The sequence below is a fragment of the Callorhinus ursinus genome, unplaced genomic scaffold, assembly GCF_003265705.2.
Source record: "Callorhinus ursinus isolate GAN/ISIS: 27379988/994484 unplaced genomic scaffold, GSC_fseal_2.0 scaffold17, whole genome shotgun sequence".
Taxonomy (NCBI): domain Eukaryota; kingdom Metazoa; phylum Chordata; class Mammalia; order Carnivora; family Otariidae; genus Callorhinus; species Callorhinus ursinus.
Genome location: NW_027397079.1, coordinates 35,110,099 through 35,127,502, shown reverse-complemented (window position 1 = coordinate 35,127,502; position 17,404 = coordinate 35,110,099). Strand labels below are relative to the sequence as shown.

Sequence of the window (17,404 nt, the reverse complement as noted above, 5' to 3'; positions counted from 1 at the left end):
ACACGCAGTGGATGTAAAGTTGGTGCGATGTGAATAAGATTTGTAGATTGTACCAAGGTCAGCTCTCTAGTTTTAATATAGTCTTGTAGCTCTGTAAGATGTTGCGGGCAGTGAATACCAGCTGATGGGCGCACGGTTCCTCTCTGCGCTATTTTTGCGACTCCCTGTGAATATCTAGAATTACTCCAAAATAAAAAGTTGTTTTTAAAAAAGAATTCATTTGTTTCCGATTCAGATCTTTAACGGGCATTAACCCTAACTCTACACACTTAATAAAAGTCTGTTGTAATACAGCCTCAAAGACTTTAGTTAGCCTTATCTCAGGTTCCCATCATTATGTCCCTTGGACATATTGTTATAAGTCATATTGTCAGCAAGGAAAGATGGGTTATCACCTTTTGAGACACGGCTACAAGAAAAATAGTGCCCCCTGCCTGCCAGGGAATGACAACTACTGTTTGTTTCCATCGTAAGATTTCCAGAAGTCTTTTTGGTTAATTCTCTTGGATTATACATGTGGTGTTAAAGAATGCTGTCAAAGAGAGTACATTGGCCTTACATTTACATAGTGCATGCTTCTCTGCAGGGCGAATTTGTAAATGAATATGTTGGCGAATTAATTGATGAAGAAGAATGCAGATTGCGAATCAAGAGAGCCCACGAGAACAGTGTAACTAATTTTTATATGTTAACTGTTACCAAGGTAAAATTGCTTTTTTTTTGTAAGAAAAAAGGATTTTGGGTCTTTGTTTCATGGTCTTAGGGTGAACTCCGTTTCCTCTAATTTGATTGTTTTTTTCAGGAGAATGAACGCTTTACAGTAGCCAGTATGCTAGCTACCATAATGTGCTAATTATAGCAGGCTACACAAAGGCTGATTATTGAAGCCTTGCACATGGCATGTGAGTGGACAGATGACCAGGACCAGGGCGGACATACGGGGCTTTTCGTTCCAGCTCTTCTTAGTCACTGAAGGACCTGGCCCTCAGTTTCTCTGTCACTGACCGACACCATCAGCTCTGTCATGCTAAGTTCTAAAGCCCCGTTAAAGTTCTGATTTAGCAAAAATTCTAACTCTAAATTGTTCTGTGTTCTAAAACTTCATGTCTGAGGTAGGACAAATGGATGACATCATAAGTGAAATGACAGTAAAGCTGCTAGATTAACCCATGTGCTCGGAAGTCCCATTTGCCACACGTTTGGGACATCCGTTATCTTGTGCAATTTCTTCAGCAGTCCTCTGATTTGCAGAGGATGAGAAACTGAGGTTCAGCCCTGGCAAGCGATCTGTTGGATATCTTGTCACAGTCGAGTGAAGGGCTAAGACTAGTACCCATGTTTCCTGTGTTCCAGGCTCTCCCTGAAACTGAGAGGTAGAATATCATTAAAAGTAAGAACTAGAAATCACTTAAAAGAAGTTTATTTTAACTGATATGTCATTGTTTGACGGTTTTACAACTTTCATGAACAGAAATTTCATAAACCTAAAATGCCATTTATTTCTGATGCCTGAGTGGCCCTTTAAGTCCGTTCTTCACTGTCGGGGCCCCTCCAGCCATCTTGATGACACATGGGAGGCTCCGTCCTCCAGAGCTCAGCCAGATGATCAGAGTTCGAATTCAGAATGTTGAGTTTTTTACTGTGTCCTGAATGTCAGTGTAAGTAAAATAGAAGGAACAGGTAACCACTGAAGAGTATGTCCCACATGATAGCCCTTCTGTCGATCAGACGTCCAAATCTTCATTCAGAGAAAAGGCTTCCATATTTCCTCTGTCCCTCTTTATGGCCTACTCTCTTGTCCATTTACCCCCGGACTGGTTTTGCTGCTTGTTCAGAGCAGGAAAGGAGGACTGACAGCAAGCCCCGTGGCTCCCACGCCAAGCGGCTAGCTGAGCTCTGCGCTCTGGCACCCCTGTGGCTGGGTCATCTTCTAAGTAGCATTTTTCTATGGTCTGTGTCTAGAAACAAAGTTTAAACAACTTTAAGATAAATTCCACTTTATCTTAATTGCCTTGACTTGAAGCTCATCAACTAGAGAACTTGGTCACCAGCCCAGAGAGCACGCGTTGTGGGAGTTGTCAGCCGCCAGACTTTGGCTGATAGCAAAACGCTGCTTCCTGTGGCTCTTGACCAAGTTGGAGGTTTCTGAGAGAGGCTTGTACTTCGTTTTATGTCAGAGGTACCTTTCATTTCTTTTCTTTCTGAAGGACCGTATAATTGATGCTGGCCCCAAAGGAAATTATTCTCGCTTTATGAACCACAGTTGTAATCCAAACTGTGAAACACAAAAGTGGACAGTGAATGGAGATGTTCGAGTTGGACTTTTTGCTCTTTGTGATATTCCTGCAGGTAAAAAAGCTACTTGCTCCCCGTGTCCCTCTCTGAGCAGGACATCCTTCAAGGTTTGATGCTCAAGTATTTATTCAAGTAAGATAGGATTATGTTTGGAACTGTTATTTGCCACTAAGAAGTGAAAATCTGTGTCCTGCAAAAGGGAGTTTAGCAAGAGCCTTTCTGTCCGAGAGGATGTTACAGAATCCTGTGTGTCCGCAGCCCTCCTGAATGACTCCTCCCAATGATTGCTGTCTGCCCAATATAACCAGATGTTTAAGCTTTTGTTTTCTTCTTTAAAGTTTGAACATACTGTGTTAGCATCAGCTGGTTTCTTGGTTTGTGTGTGGGGGTTTTTGTTTGTTTTTTAGTTGAAAGATCAGTCTGTTTCAAATTAGACACGAAAAGCTTCCGAAGGCCGTTATTGCTTCCATGTCTCCTCAGCCATCCAGCGTCTTACCAGCAACACTTAGTTTCTTCTCTGCCAGGTTTTAGGGAAATGGGTGAGAGGAAAAGAGCTGTAGCTAAAAGAGAGAAACTGCATTCCTGAAACTTCGTTCAGGACCAGCCAGCAAGCTTGGAGCTCCCAGTCCGAATCCCTGGGTCTTTGGTGTAAATAGTAAATCTGCATTGTGAACTCCATTCCGAGCATACGCTAAAGCATTAGTCACCGGAGATAGTGTGACCGCTACTCTTCCATGGTCATACTGTTAATTCAGAAATTTGTGTAAATTAGCTTGAGAAAAGCAAGCTAAACCAGAGCCCATTTCTCTCGAGCACAGATTTCAGATTCTTAGTCTCTTACATTGTTTTTGACCACTTCAATGAGAAGGATATGACAACTTTTATAGACTGTTTTTGCTGTAATCCTTGGTGGGTGGGGATGTTTCCCTCTGTTGGTTTTCCCCTGTCACTCTTCAGTGCAGAGCTCGGCTGAGGGAAAAGCATTCAGGTCAGAATTATGTCTCTCTTTTCATTATGAGAGTGTGTGTGTGACAGCATGTCTGTTCCCCGAGACTTGAGTATGAGTAATTATTTCTCTCACTTTAGGGATGGAGTTAACGTTTAATTACAACCTGGATTGTCTGGGCAACGGCAGAACGGAGTGCCACTGTGGGGCAGAGAACTGCAGCGGCTTTCTGGGAGTGCGGCCCAAGGTCAGTTGCGCGGGGAGCGAGCGCCCCAGGCCATCGGGAAGTCAGGAGTGAGGCTGTTGAAGTCTGTGACCATCTTAGGAAAGGGCTGGTGAATGGGTCCCCAGTTTAGTTCATGGCCGTTGCCTTAACCAGAGTGTACACTCTCTGCTTTCCAGTGAAGCAGATCTTAGTAAGATCTGTTAGGTTCTTTTTTTTTTAAAGATTTTATTTATTTATTTGAGAGAGAGAGAGAATGAGAGATAGAAAGCACGAGAAGGAAGAGGGTCGGAGGGAGAAGCAGACTCCCTACTGAGCAGGGAGCCCGATGCGGGACTCGATCCCGGGACTCCAGGATCATGACCTGAGCCGAAGGCAGTCGCCCAACCAACTGAGCCACCCAGGCGCCCCGAGATCTGTTAGGTTCTGAAGAGGTGTTTGCATTTCTGATTAAATCTGAAGTTATCAACATCCTTTTCAAAAACTTTTTTAAAATTCACCCTATGCCGGGGTGCCTGGGTGGCTCAGTCGTTAAGCGTCTGCCTTTAGCTCAGGTCATGATCCCAGGGTCCTGGGATCGAGCCCCGCATCAGGCTCCGTGCTCTGTGGGAAGTCTGCTTCTCCCTCTCCCACTCCCCCTGCTTGTGTTCCTTCTCTCTCTGTGTCTCTGTCAAATAAATAAATAAATAAAATCTTAAAAAAAAATTCACACTATGCTGAAAACCACTGAATGAGCCACTTTAAAATGGTGAGTTCTGTGGTACATGAATTATATCTCAGGATCCTTGCAATTTAAAGAACAAAGCACTGTATTCAAAAGTCAGAGAAAACGAAACCTTATTTTTATTTTAGTACTGTTATGGGATGAGAAGTGCTTCTGCTGGTTTTTAGGTAATTGAACAAAAGGGGTTAAGGGAACTCAAATGAGCCTGAGGTTTGGGAGCTCCCTTTCTATGTAGAGCCTCACGCGCTGTGTTCATCCTTCTCCCTGCCAGTCGACGTGTGCGTCAACAGCCGAAGAAAAGGCCAAAAATGCTAAGTTAAAGCAGAAGAGGCGAAAAATCAAAGCAGAACCAAAGCAGATGCATGAAGACTACTGTTTTCAGTGTGGAGATGGTGGAGAGCTGGTCATGTGTGACAAAAAAGACTGTCCCAAAGCATACCACCTCTTATGCCTTAACCTGACTCAGCCACCATATGGTAAGCGAGCCTTTCAGGACCCTTTCCCTGACTTGCGACTCTGCCAACGATGTGTCACCTAGAATGTACTTCACTCCCCTTAGTGGAGCCATGGAATGGATAACTTTGAACCGAAAGTATGCTAGTGAAAAATCTGTCTTCAACTGTGGGATAGGTGCAGGCCAGGAGGATCGGTTTCTCCTTTTTGCCGTGGGCGAGCCGTTGGCTCCTGTGGCGCTGAGTTTGGGACGGAGCACACACCCACACTCAGTCGTACACTCAGACGTAAGTGTGGCCGAGATGCGGAGTCGTAGTCAGCTGAATTCGTTCTCCAGTCAGAGCAGATGGTGCAAACCTGGCTTCTTCGTGGGTAATCACGCCGGGCACTAACGGGGCTCTTTTCCCTGTGCCCACCCCTCCGCAGGAAAGTGGGAGTGCCCGTGGCACCAGTGCGAGGAGTGCAGCGGTGCGGCCGTCTCCTTCTGCGAGTTCTGCCCACGCTCGTTTTGTAGAGATCATGAAGCGGGCGCTCTGGTCCCCTCTGCTCTGGAAGGCCGGCTCTGCTGCTCGGAGCACGACCCCGAGTCTCCTGTGTCGCCAGAATACTGGAGCAAGATCAAATGCAAACTGGAATCACAAGATCATGGAGAAGAACTGAAAGAATAAATGGGTGGTGATTTCTTCTTTTTTTCTTTTTTTTATTGAGATGAAAAAAAGGAAAAGAAACAAGTGACTCGATGGCACGTTAGTGGGAGAAAGCTGCCGCCGCGCCGACCAGATCCAGTGCGTGCGGGCAGAAGCGATTGGCCGTGTCTGTTTTTCTGTTTTGTTGGGTTGGGGATTCTTTGGTGGCGGGCCAAATTCCCTTGGTCTTCTCTTGCCTTTTATCATGCTTCCATCCCCTTGCAGCGGGAAAAAGAGCTGTCTTCGCTTTTAAAATAAGAACGAAGAGAAAAAGAAATTTTGTTAATGAGATACATTTAAAGTCTAGGATGTGTTCCTTGGGTGTAAAAAGCAAAAGTAGCCCTGATTCCTTTATTTATTTTCATTTTTTAAAACTTTGGAGAAGTGTAGTTCAGATAGTCTATTCAGTGTACGTGTGCGTGTGTGTTTGAAGTAGCAGTTGGAGAGGCCCTCTAGAAAAGGTTCTGGTGATCTTTATATACCTCTTTGCTGAGCAGTAGGCAGGCTCACTTCTCTTTCCCTTCCAAACACTTTCATAGTCTTAGAGAAGGACTCCATGGGAGTATTGAATCTGGTCTCTTGAAAACAAGATGCCTCAGCGGATTTTACCTCTGTGGTCTGAACCTAGCTGGGCTTTATGATGTGATACCTTTACTTAGAAAGGTATATAACATGGTTTTTGGTTTTGGAGAAAAACAGAAATGGGTGCCCTCACTGAGTTTGAAATGTTTTCCATTGACAGTGGACATTTCTGATGAGGCATGTTTATGTGGATGTGAATGCAGAGTTAGAATGGTTGTTCCTGTTGCTCTGACACGTGGACAAAGGCAGCTAAAGGGAGATGAAAGGCCCAGACCCGGAGTTGGATCATTCAAGCACCGTCCTCTGCGCAGTGTAATGGGGCCCCTAATCTGACCTAGAGGGCATTACGGCCATTTCCTTCCCTGTCTCTGCTTCCCTCTCCAAATCAAACATTCCCGCCCCCACAGCCGAGTTTCCTGGTGAAAATGACACAGGTAAATCAGAGTTGTATCTGAGTAGGTCTTTTTGGTTTAGTTCTTCTTTTGGGGGGTGGAAGGGGTAGGGGTGTCCCCTAGTTACATGTAAACAATTTCTATTTAGTATTCTCTACTAATTAAAATCACCCCCACCGAGGAAGGGGAAGCACTTCTACAGGGTATATAAGAGCCACACAAACACACTTCATCTTAGGAAGCACTTAGGGAAGCTCCCAAGAAAGCAGTGTTAGCAAAAATGGTTGGTTGGGATGCTTGGATCTCATAGATGCAAGTGTATCAAGATGTCTGCCCACAAAATTCAGTTGCATTTAATGCTTCGGAATATGTATATTCCAGTATTCCTTGTATGAAGTAAATAGTAATGTCAGACACTGTTGTCACACCGTACTAAGTAGAAGTCTAGGGCTAGCTTGAATGAGCGTTAACTTTCTGAATTTTGACTGCTTACAGTTGCTGGTACCTGGTGGCATTTATTTTCCCTCAAGAAGGACCTAGGAACCTTATGAAGGGAGGGAGGGTAGATGCTCGGCCACATTCCTTCCATTGTGTTATGTGTGTTCCTTTTTTTCTTATCAATTTAGAGTTCTTCTCTGGAAAAAAGAAAAAAAACTGTTTCGTGCCTCTCTCTCTCTCTGTCTCTCTTTTTTAATGTAAATGTGCAATTGTACTGGATTTTCTCTTGTAAAAAAACAACATAGAACAAACAAACAAAAAAAAAAAAATCACACTACAATTCCTTTACTTAAGCTCCTAAACTGCCATTTGCCTGATTCCAGCAATTAATTCTGAGGTAACTTATTGAGCCTCCAGGAATTCTCTTGATTGGATATGATCCCAGGAGAAAGAGCAAAATGGAAAATGCTATGCATGTTACAAAGTCAACTCGCTACCAGTAACATGCAGCACAGCGCACCAAAACACTAAACTTTGCTCTTGAACAATTATATAGTTTGATATCCTTTTAAAAAATAATTTAAGAAAATCTAGGTTTTATCATACTAAAACTTTATTTTATATATATATATATATGTGTGTGTGTATATATATATATATATATATGAGATAAATGTTTGCTTTTTTTAAACTTACTAACATGAAGGATTTCCTTTAACATTCAAAATGTAACTCTCCTATTGAAACCGTATTCCACATGAAATCTTATCTCCTTGCTTTGTTTTGGACTTAGTGCTATTTAATACCTGATGACTTTTATATGGTAAGCCAGGGTACATCCTGTATACTTACAAATACCTTAGGTTTCAGTATTTTTATGCAGCTTCTTCATCATGTCACGTTTTGTTGGTGTTACAACAGCTCTGCTGAGATTTTTTAATCTTTTTAGGGGGTTGGGGGGTACCTAATAGGATCGTTCTGCCATTTCAGAAATCAGGGTGAAAACAAAATAGCTAACCATAGCTCTGGAGTCTTCGTCCAGGAGCGCTCTTTAATGGTCCAAAAGTGGCTTTAGCCCATGCCAGTGCCAGGGTGCTCTCCTCACCTCCGGAGTGTCACCGCCCACCTGCATGGTGCAGGCTGTGGAAGCAGTAAGGCGGAGAGAGGGCTGTGCTTTCTGTGTGCATCGTGTGCACGCACTGTGCTTGCCCGTGCTTCACCAACGAAATGGTCCAAAGGACGTGTTGCTCGCTCATAGTCTGTAGTTGGTATTGGTTAGCTTGTAAATCTGTATGGTCAGAGCAAAAATGGTTGGGTTTTATTCTTGTCCAAAAATGAAATAACTTAAAGCATCATGGGATAATGGTGGGTTCTTTTTTTTAGCCTCATGTTAATTCTTTGGAAGAAGAAGCGAATGTAAAATTTTTGATAATCAGCATAAAGCTTCAGAAATCAGATGGGTAACAACTACAGAGGAAATCCCGGGCGGCCTTCCCCTCATTCCTGGAAGGCCGGTCCGCTGGAGGGATTCACTTCTTTAATAGCTAATCAGGGCTAGAGTCAGGAGGGAGGTGGGGTTTATTTTCATTTTTATTTTAACAAGTTCCTACTCTACCTTAATTCTCAAAGATGATCTAGCCTAAGCTATAGAATAGGCCAACTTTTAGAATCACTGAAACTTGGAGCTATCTCTGTGTTCAAGTCAGGAACAAATGTAAAAACTAAAATAATAATACGGGGATGGCGGCTCCCAGCTCCCTTCTGCCATTTCCACATAATACTTGGAAACATGCTTGTAAATAATGTTCTGCAATTCTGAGATAATCATGTAGAGGACTCTCAGAGTGGGCAAGCCCTGGACAGGTTTCTCTCCCGGTTCATGAAGTAGTTTCCTTTCGGCCTCATCGCATGGTTTGTGTTCCGGCCAGGGCCAGGGCCAGAGCCAGGGCCAGGGCGAGCGCTGCAGTCTGGATGGCAGAGAGCAGCCCTACAGAGCCTGGTCTCTGGACCCCCCCCCCCCCACCAGGGTCCTTTAGCATTCACCTTGAAGTCAGGGCACTGCCGCCTGCCGGGTCCCAACAGATTAAGAAAACAGGTTGCTGCGGAGCCCTTAGGTCTTGGGAAGCTCACCGGGGAGGTACCTCTGGCAGCGCAGACTCGACTTCCCGAGTTGGCCAAGTTGCTGCAGACTGAAAGTGATCATTTGGAACGATTTCCTTTGGCCTCGGGCCACTTACAGTTGGTCCCTGGTTGTCTGTAAACCAAGAGTAGAATGCGCCTCCACTTTCAGCTAAGCTGGGGAACAGATCTGATTAGACGGCTTTGCCATGTATTAACGAAGATTGAAAAGTTGGACATGTGTATATACTGAAATCTACCAACTTTTCCCCGGGGCGGGGTACAGGGAGGAAAGGGGGTTAGAACAGGGTAAGGGAGGGGGAATGATGTTTACCACAGGTACAAAGTAGTCACTTTAACATTGAGACCTCTGCCTCATCGAATTCAGGTTTTTTAAGTACTTGAAACTCTTCATATTCCCCTTATTTTACAGATACTTTTAAACTTATGAAGTAGAAAGCATTGTTTTGTATACTGTTTTGAAAACAAATAACCTAGTCTCGTCCTCTTCAACTTGGATTAAAGGCAAAGTTCTGCAAATGGGAGAGAGTGTCCACAGCAGATAGCTCAGATTTCATGTACACATTCGGGAAGAGACTCTTGCATGAAATACCAGCAGCATTTTTATGAGTATTTCCCACGTGTGTTCTTTATTTTGTCATTTTGTCAACCCTAGCCCCATGCACCTCTTCTTTCCTTTTAATATATATGCCTGTGTAGGGAAAAAAAAACACAAAAATTTGCACTTACGTTACACTCCTGAAACGCAGGGTGTAATCTGTGTGTTTCAGAAACCATTTCCGTTCTTTTCTCCGTCAGTCCATTGCTTAAGTGACAAGTTCAGGTGCTTGTGGCACAAATGTGTGCGGGGCGGAGGGGGGGTCGGGGGGGGCAGCCTGCCCTTCCGTAGCCTGTGAAAGTCAGTTATGCGTAAGAGAAAGGGAAAAGATGAACAGTTGCCAAAGTCATTTATTCGGTCCTTAGTTTTCTTATGTGACCTTCCACATCTGCGAATTGGCAAGCAAGCCCCCTTGGGTGCCGGTTCCCCCCCCCCCCCCAGCCAGCCACAGACCTGCAACGTGTGCCCGAGGCGCGGTGTCCATCAGATCACCGGGCCAAGGTATGTATGAGGTCTTCTTGTCAGGTTAGGAGTGGACTGGATACAATTTACTTTTTTACTCTGTTGTCATTAATATTGCTCTTTATCTCATTTGTGCTGTCACATACCCTCTGTTAAAAAGAAAATCACATTGCCTCCCATGACCAAGATGCTAAATGATGATTACAACTGGCTAATAAGATCCTTTTTCTATACAAGGGTGTGTGCACAATTGGAATTGATACGAGAAATTCATTTGTAACCACTTGTGATATTGCACAACAAACACAGATACCTACAGATTGTTTTCTTTTTCTTGTGATCTTTATCTATGATAATGACCTTTGTAGATTGGTTATTTCTGTACTTTGTTTATCTGTAATAAACTTTGTAGATCCTGTGAAATGTTATTTTGCCTAAATCACTTGAGACTTGAGTCTTTAATAACAAAGCATCAATATTCACTAAAGTCAATCTCTTTTGAGTTTCTGTGACTTGGCTAGAAGCTCTTGACACTTAAGAGATTAGTGTCATTTTCCCTGGGGGGTGTTCCACTAGGGCATTACTGTATAATGACTTGATGTTGCCACATAGACTTCAAGATACATGATATTTTGGGGATTTTGTTGATTGGCCTATGTTTTACTGCATAGTGTGAAACGTGTAAAGCTTGGTTAACCTGTATATAGATAGCTTATTGTTGACTAGTTATAGTGTATTTAGGATTGCCTGTAATTTTAAGCTTCTTAATACTGTGTGTGCTGGTAGGAACATAAATTTTTGTACATTTACTGAGATGTTGCTTTTTTTATTTTACAAATACTTTGGAATTCAAATGTGTTTTTTGCTTCCGTGAGGATTAATTTGGAAAGGTTCTTAATGACATTCCACTGACTTCAGATTTTGCTTGAGATTGACTTCAATAAATTGTCCTGTATGTTCCAAATTAAACTGTGGACTTGTTCATTGCCTGTAGTTTCTGGCCACAACTGCTGGCCTAGAGGCCCTTAATGGGAAGGGAGGGCACTGGGTGCCGGGCTGGAGGACCCGAGACGTGCCCGCCCCCCACCCTCCCGCCCCCCGGCCGCTGAGGCCTGCGGCACAGCCAGGTCCTCCGAAATGCTGCCATGCCGCAAATAGACGTGGGCTTTGGTGGTGTTTTCCCAGAGGGAAGGCCCTTGGAGAATGCTGCTTCTCGCTCAGTGTAGTAGGAGACTGTGGAGCGAAGGGCGGGAGGGGAAGACGTGCATCACTTTCATCCCGGGCGCCAGCTCGGGGTCGGCGGCCCCTGGAATGGCACTGCTTGCAAGCTTGGGGCGCGCAGAGCCGCGCCTCCCGCTTCCCCGCGTCCCGGATCGCCGACCCGCCCGTCGGGTGCAGTTCCCCCGGCGCCTGCCAGCCCGCGCCCCGAGCCCCCGAGGCCCGCCCCCGGGGACAGCCCTCCCGGGGGCGGGTCCGCGTCCCGCCGCTGCCACGTCAGCGCAGCGTCTGTCCGCGGCGGACGGCAGGATGGGGAAGGCGGCGGCCCTCGGCGCCGAGCTGGGCGTGCGGCTCACCCTGTTCGCGGCCTTCTTGTAAGCGGCCCGGGCGCCCCGGGGCCCGGGAGCCGCGGCCGGCGCCCTCTCGTACCGACCGGCCGGAGCGGCGCGCGGGCGGGCGGGCTGTCCACGCGAAGGAGGCGGGCGACCGTGCAGCCCCCGCCGGGCCCGGGAAGCTAACCCACCTGCTCTGCACATTTTTGTTTCCGCTCCAGGGTAACGGAGCTCCTTCCTCCCTTCCAGAGGCGGATCCAACCCGAGGAGATGTGGCTGTACCGGAATCCGTATGTGGAAGCAGAGTATTTCCCTACCAAGCCCATGTTTGTGCGTGGAGAACCAGCCTTCCTTCCGCCCCTTGATACTTAGTACTGAGCTTGATGCTAGGGCGCAGGTGGGCCTTCTGGCTCCGGCATGATCTTTATGCTCCCTTTGATGAGGTGCTCGACATTTTGTTTCCTTATGATTAAGATCCAAATTTAGAGGAGCAAGATGCCAGTTTGGGCTCCAGAGACACGTTCCGTGAGCTCTGCTCCTTAGGATGGCCTGACGTAACCTGGCCCTTAGAATAACGGCCGATGGCGGTGGCGTTTGCTGGTGGAGCTGCCCCAGGCCCAATTACCCCGCAGACACTGCCGCTGCTCATATTGACAGGGACCCATTTAGGTCTGACCTGTGACTTCCGCTGTCCCCTCCCCATCCCTCTTCCCTGTAGGTGCTACTTGAACCACTAGCTGCATGGTTTTACTAGGGGCTGGGTTTGGGTTTTTTAACCTCTGCCATCTTCTGGTTCAGGTCATTGCATTTCTGTCCCCACTGTCTCTGATCCTCCTGGCCAGATGTCTCAAGAAGGCAGGTGCGACAGACAGCAAACAAGCCTGCCTGGGTAAGAACGAGCCCTCTCTGGCGGGGCTGGTCTCTGGCTCCTCGGTGCTGGCATCTCCGCCACTGGAGGTGTGACCTCTGTGTGTGGAGGCCACTGAGTTCTGCATTCCTCGAGGTGTCCTGTCTCCCCTGTACCCTTGTCACCCGTGAGAAGACTGGCACTCTGAGAACATTGTTAACCCCCGAGGTGAACGATGCGCTGGATGATTTGAACCCCAGCCTAGTATCCAGCCTAGTACGGAAGCTCTCTCTCTACTCCACCACGTGCAAGGCTAGAATGATTTTCCTGCTCCGCTCTGGCTGGAGCCTGCCCGCTTCTGTCTCAGAAAGACCCTGGCTGCTCTCTTGATGGGACCGTGACCGCGCAAGTCCTCCTAGGCAGAAAGCACTAACAGGAAGTTTCTTTGCGTTCCAGCTGCCAGCCTTGCCCTGGCTCTGAATGGTGTCTTTACCAACACAATAAAACTGATAGTGGGCAGGTAAGTGACCAAAGTCCGCGCCCCAGAGCCTGCCTCGCGCCTCCCCCCCCCCCCGGCCCCCAGTCCGCAGGAGATGGTTAACGGCACCCTGTCCTCTATCCTCAGTCTGACCTTGCTCTTCTCACCTAACATGGCCTCCCTCCCCTACGCTGTCCTGCGGGTGACACTTGGGCTCTTTGCTGCCCTGAACAGCGTTTCCCACTGACCGGCACAGCGGGGTCCGTGTCCCCTGGAACACCCCCTGAAGCTGCAAGGTGGCTTGCTCTTTGCCCTAAAAAGTCATCGTGTGTTGGACTGCCCCCCCCCTTTAAATGTGGACCCTGGAAATGATGTTTTTCTTTTAATGGTGACTATCCTAATCCAGTTTCATTATTTTGCCTGGGACCCTAAATCTGACCAATTGTGAACAGGATTACAGTATCTGATACAACCAAAAAATAATTTCTGGAGTTGTTAAGTGATCTGTGTTGAGACCCTGTTTATTTTTTCAGGCCACGCCCAGACTTCTTCTACCGCTGCTTCCCCGACGGGCAAGCCCAGTCCGACTTGACGTGCACAGGGGAGAAGGACGTGGTGAATGAGGGCCGCAAGAGCTTCCCGAGTGGGCATGCTTCCTGTATGAATACCACAGGGACTCAGCATCTGCGCCTTTTTGGGGTCACTGAATTTAGCTTAGGGGGCTTATGAGGAGGGGGCCATCTCTCTACTCTTGTTCTTGTATCTAAAAACTAGAGAATCCCCTTCTCCTTTAATAACACCAAGATTTCACAAGCTTGAGCCTCAAATATTAGGGTAAATATTCGAGGACAGAGGAAGTAGTTTAACCTTCATGAGATTTGAAAATTTTATGAGTCTTGTATTATTTGTCTAGATCCTGCAATCTGTTACTAGTTAGAAAAATATTAACTAACCTTTATTGCAGGTGCTTTGGAAAGCTTTTTATTCTTATCTCTTTTGATACCATAATAGCCCAAAGAGGTTGATACTATTATTTTTATGATTCCTATTTATACATCAGGAAACTAAGGCATCAAGAAGTAACCTGCCCAAAGTCCTACTGCCAGTATTCCCAACACTATTCCCAAGAGTCAATATTATTACCTTTGGGACACACAGTAAAGTCCTTCATTTTTTCTTTTGTTTCCTCCTCGTCAATGATCTACACCATAAGTGTACCAAAAAAGGTTAAAACGTGTTCATGCCCCCAGCCACCTATTTGCAGATGAGCGAGGGAGCTTCCTTTAAAAGACATAATACTTAGAGGTTTTCCCTCTTCTAGTTGCATTTGCTGGTCTGGCCTTCGCTTCCTTCTACCTGGCAGGGAAGTTACATTGCTTCACACCACGAGGCCGTGGGAAGTCTTGGAGGTTCTGTGCCTTTCTGTCACCTCTCCTCCTCGCGTCTGTGATCGCGCTGTCCCGCACCTGTGACTATAAGCATCACTGGCAAGGTAATAAGCAAGGTGGTCCTGCCATGCAAGTGTGCGTGTTTCACCCGCCACCATATCCCTAGCATTTGGCACCGAGGAGATGCTGACTGTATCTGTTAAATGAATAAACAAATGAGTATGGGGTGGTCTGGGTTTCTGAACCAAGAGTATGTATCGCTGTGTGGAAGATGAGAAAGCACGGTTTCCTTTTAAAGAGATTACCAAGGAGAAGTGTCCCAATTTTTCCATTATTTTGAAGCATCCTAAGTTCAGAATAAACTCTCCAAGAATTTTTTTCTCTAAGAAATTTTTTACAAAGATCAATTTATTTACTGTCTTAAAAAGTTTGTAAAAAAAAAAATCAAGCTCATTGTCATGAGATTTTTGTTCAGAAACCAAAATTCAAGAGAATATAAAACTGTAGTTAAACCAAAGAAATTCAAGTTGAATGATATAGTAAAACATCCAAATTACAGAGTATCTTCACGGAAAACCTGTAATTCAAAAAAAGCTGATAGTATTGCCCAGAAGTCCTTAGGAGCCCTGTTTTAAAGAATAAGCTAATTTTTTGCAAAGAAGGGCAACTCCTGAACAGTTTATTGCTTCCTCTAGAACTCTTTACATGGTGAAAAAAGGGGTTAATAGCAGTAAGTGAACCTTTGTTATCTTGAATTTTTAAAAAATTCACTCTAGTGGGAGGTGGGTGGTGGGATGGGGTAACTGGGTAGATGGGCACTGAGGAGGGCAAGTGATGTGATGAGCAGTGGGTGTCATATGCAACTGATGAATCACTGAACTCTACCTCTGAAACTAATGATGTACTATATGTTGCCTAGTTGAATTAAAAAAAATTCAATCTAGTGTATCCTTGGAAAAAGGCTTATACTTAATTAAAGATGTGTTTTTTTTAAACTATTTATTTGGGCGAGAGAGAGGGCAACAAGTGGGGGAGAGGCACAAAGGCAGAGGGAGAAGCAGGCTCCCCGCTGAGCAAGGAGCCCGATGCAGGGGGTGTCCCTGGAGCCTGGCATCATGACCTCAGCCACCCAGCACCCCCAAAGATGTGTTTTAACTTGTTTAGGAAAGAACCTGATGATAATCCTGCTAACTATATGATAAAATTGAGAAAGCCTAAAGAAACCGTAAACCTGAAATTGAGGTTTTTTTGCACCCAAACAAGTAGAGTAACCTGGAGGGCCAAGTTCTCCGTAGAGGCATCCCCCATTGTACTGCACTGCACAGAGCTGTGTCTCTTGCCAACGGAAGGTTCTAGCAACCCTGCACTAAGCGGGTCTGTCGGCACCATTTTTCCAACAGCATTTGCTCACCTCATGTCTCCGTCATATTTTGGTAACTCTTGCAATGTTTTAAACTTTTTCATTGTATTTGTTATGGTGATCTGTGATCAATGATTATGACTTGCTGAAAGCTCAGATGATGGTTAGCATTTTTTAGCAATAAAGTATTTTTAAATTAAGGTATATACTTTTTTTTAGATCTAGTGCTACTGTACACTTTAATAGACTGCAGGATAGTGTTAGCATAACTTTTATATGCACTGGGAAACCAAAAAATTCATCTGACTTGCTTTATTGAGATACTCGCTTTATTGGCAGTGATCTGGAATCGAACCCTCAGTATCGGTATGCCAGTCCTGTGTGGTGTTTTAACATGATTTGAGAGTCCAGTACGATTAAGAAAAGACCTTATCTCCTCTCTTTTAGATGTACTAGTTGGATCCGGGATTGGCCTGACATTTGCCTATGTCTGCTACAGGCAGTATTACCCTCCTCTGACGGATGCAGAATGCCATAAGCCATTTCAGGACAGACTTGTACTGCCCAGGGCACAGAAGCCTGGTGACCCTTATCATTTTAGTATTTAGAAATCAGAACTATCTCAATGGAGATTAGGTGAATCAGCCCCTCTTAACTGCGCAAGACAAGAAAGTCTGACCTTTTTACTCTTTAAGAGATACAGGTGAGCACTTCATTCTCTCTCTCTATGTTTATGCAGTTTTACTCACATGGATTTGTCATGAGTCAAGGTTCAAAGTTCTTTTTCACGACTCTGTGCCACACATTCTGTTAAAAAGCCAGTAGTCCACCAGATTGGTATCCCAAGATCTACAGCATTTTACATTTAATTTAAATGTCATTCTTGGAAGGATCTTTCACAAAGAAACCTTTACATATTCTAGAACCCAGAGTTAAATTTCCATTTTCCATAGCTCAGAATCTTAAAACCCAGGGCATGACCGACTAAATTATTTTCGTTCTGTTTACTTTCTCTGATGACAATTCCATCAAGCCTTAAATAGGAAAATGTGCAGTTGTGGCTTCCTTACCGCATTATACATGTATCTTATTTGAGTCTAGCCAGATACTGCTGTCCATTTTGAATCCTGTGGGCATAAATTATTTATTGAATCACTAAATAATTTTTAAAAATGGTAAGGACAAATGAGGTGGAAATCATCAGTTGCTAGTATTGAAACCACACTCCTGAACTGTGTTCATGAGCTCCTTTCCCTCCATGCATGACTGAAGATCTGCCCAAATGCATCAACTCTGCAACTGGCTAAGGCAGGAAAGAAAAATTACACATGTCATTATCTGGAGGACAAATGAACTTCTTCTGTCCTTTCTTCATAATGGGATATAAGGAACAATTATAGGACATCATCAGAACTAATGCTATAGGACCTACAACTGCCCTGCTCTTTGCAATTATACTTTTAACTATGACCTTGTCTTATGTGTTTCTATATTTTCGATGTATCTTTCTCCTTCAATAAATTTGACAGTCAAAAATGGTGAAGGTGGGTGTTTTTGGTACATAGAGTACCATTCAAGAGCTGGAACATTTCCAAAGTAAAAGACTGGATTCCCCATCTGACATAAGTGATATAACTAGCTATAGTAGAGGCTGATTATCTGTAAATATTGAAGAACAGTCTCAATGTTGACTTTGTAATTACCATGCTTTAAATTCTGAACTACATCTGCCTATGATAATGAAAACACCAGTCAAGGAAAAAGAACTTAAATATTAGTTCTTTGCCCCAAACTTTTATTTTTTTAATTTGTTTAATAACATAAAGGGGAAGAAAATGGTTAT

At 44.8% G+C, this 17,404-nt stretch overlaps 2 protein-coding genes across 5 annotated transcripts in view; both read left to right on the top strand.

Moving 5' to 3' along the window:
- Positions 1–10,907, top strand: part of NSD3 (nuclear receptor binding SET domain protein 3) — a 120,065-nt gene extending 109,158 nt beyond the window's left edge. For 3 of the 4 annotated variants that reach the window (XM_073902471.1, XM_025886282.2, XM_025886279.2), the window contains 5 exons: positions 587–703; positions 2,208–2,349; positions 3,382–3,488; positions 4,460–4,664; positions 5,068–10,907. In XM_073902471.1, coding sequence (XP_073758572.1) covers positions 587–703; positions 2,208–2,349; positions 3,382–3,488; positions 4,460–4,664; positions 5,068–5,309 — 813 coding nt within the window. In that variant the 3' untranslated portion in view covers positions 5,310–10,907. The remainder of the gene's footprint in view (positions 1–586; positions 704–2,207; positions 2,350–3,381; positions 3,489–4,459; positions 4,665–5,067) is intronic. The other variant, XM_025886281.2, reaches the window with a different exon arrangement.
- A 490-nt stretch (positions 10,908–11,397) lies between these two features.
- On the top strand, positions 11,398–17,097 carry PLPP5 (phospholipid phosphatase 5). The gene is made up of 7 exons (XM_025886291.2): positions 11,398–11,530; positions 11,710–11,818; positions 12,287–12,377; positions 12,792–12,855; positions 13,347–13,471; positions 14,135–14,305; positions 16,009–17,097. Exons 1-7 carry the CDS (start codon positions 11,466–11,468, stop codon positions 16,167–16,169), a joined length of 786 nt encoding a protein of 261 aa, XP_025742076.2. The 5' UTR covers positions 11,398–11,465; the 3' UTR covers positions 16,170–17,097.
- The last annotated feature ends 307 nt before the right edge of the window (positions 17,098–17,404 follow it).

What these genes read in the sequence shown, in the direction of transcription:
- PLPP5 (XM_025886291.2), top strand. Translation starts at nt 11,466, where the DNA reads ATGGGGAAGGCGGCGGCCCTCGGCGCCGAGCTGGGCGTGCGGCTCACC. An exon ending in ACCCTGTTCGCGGCCTTCTT is followed by an intron (nt 11,531 to 11,709) that starts GTAAGCGGCCCG and finishes TTTCCGCTCCAG; the next exon opens with GGTAACGGAGCTCCTTCCTC. An exon ending in TCCCTACCAAGCCCATGTTT is followed by an intron (nt 11,819 to 12,286) that starts GTGCGTGGAGAA and finishes CTTCTGGTTCAG; the next exon opens with GTCATTGCATTTCTGTCCCC.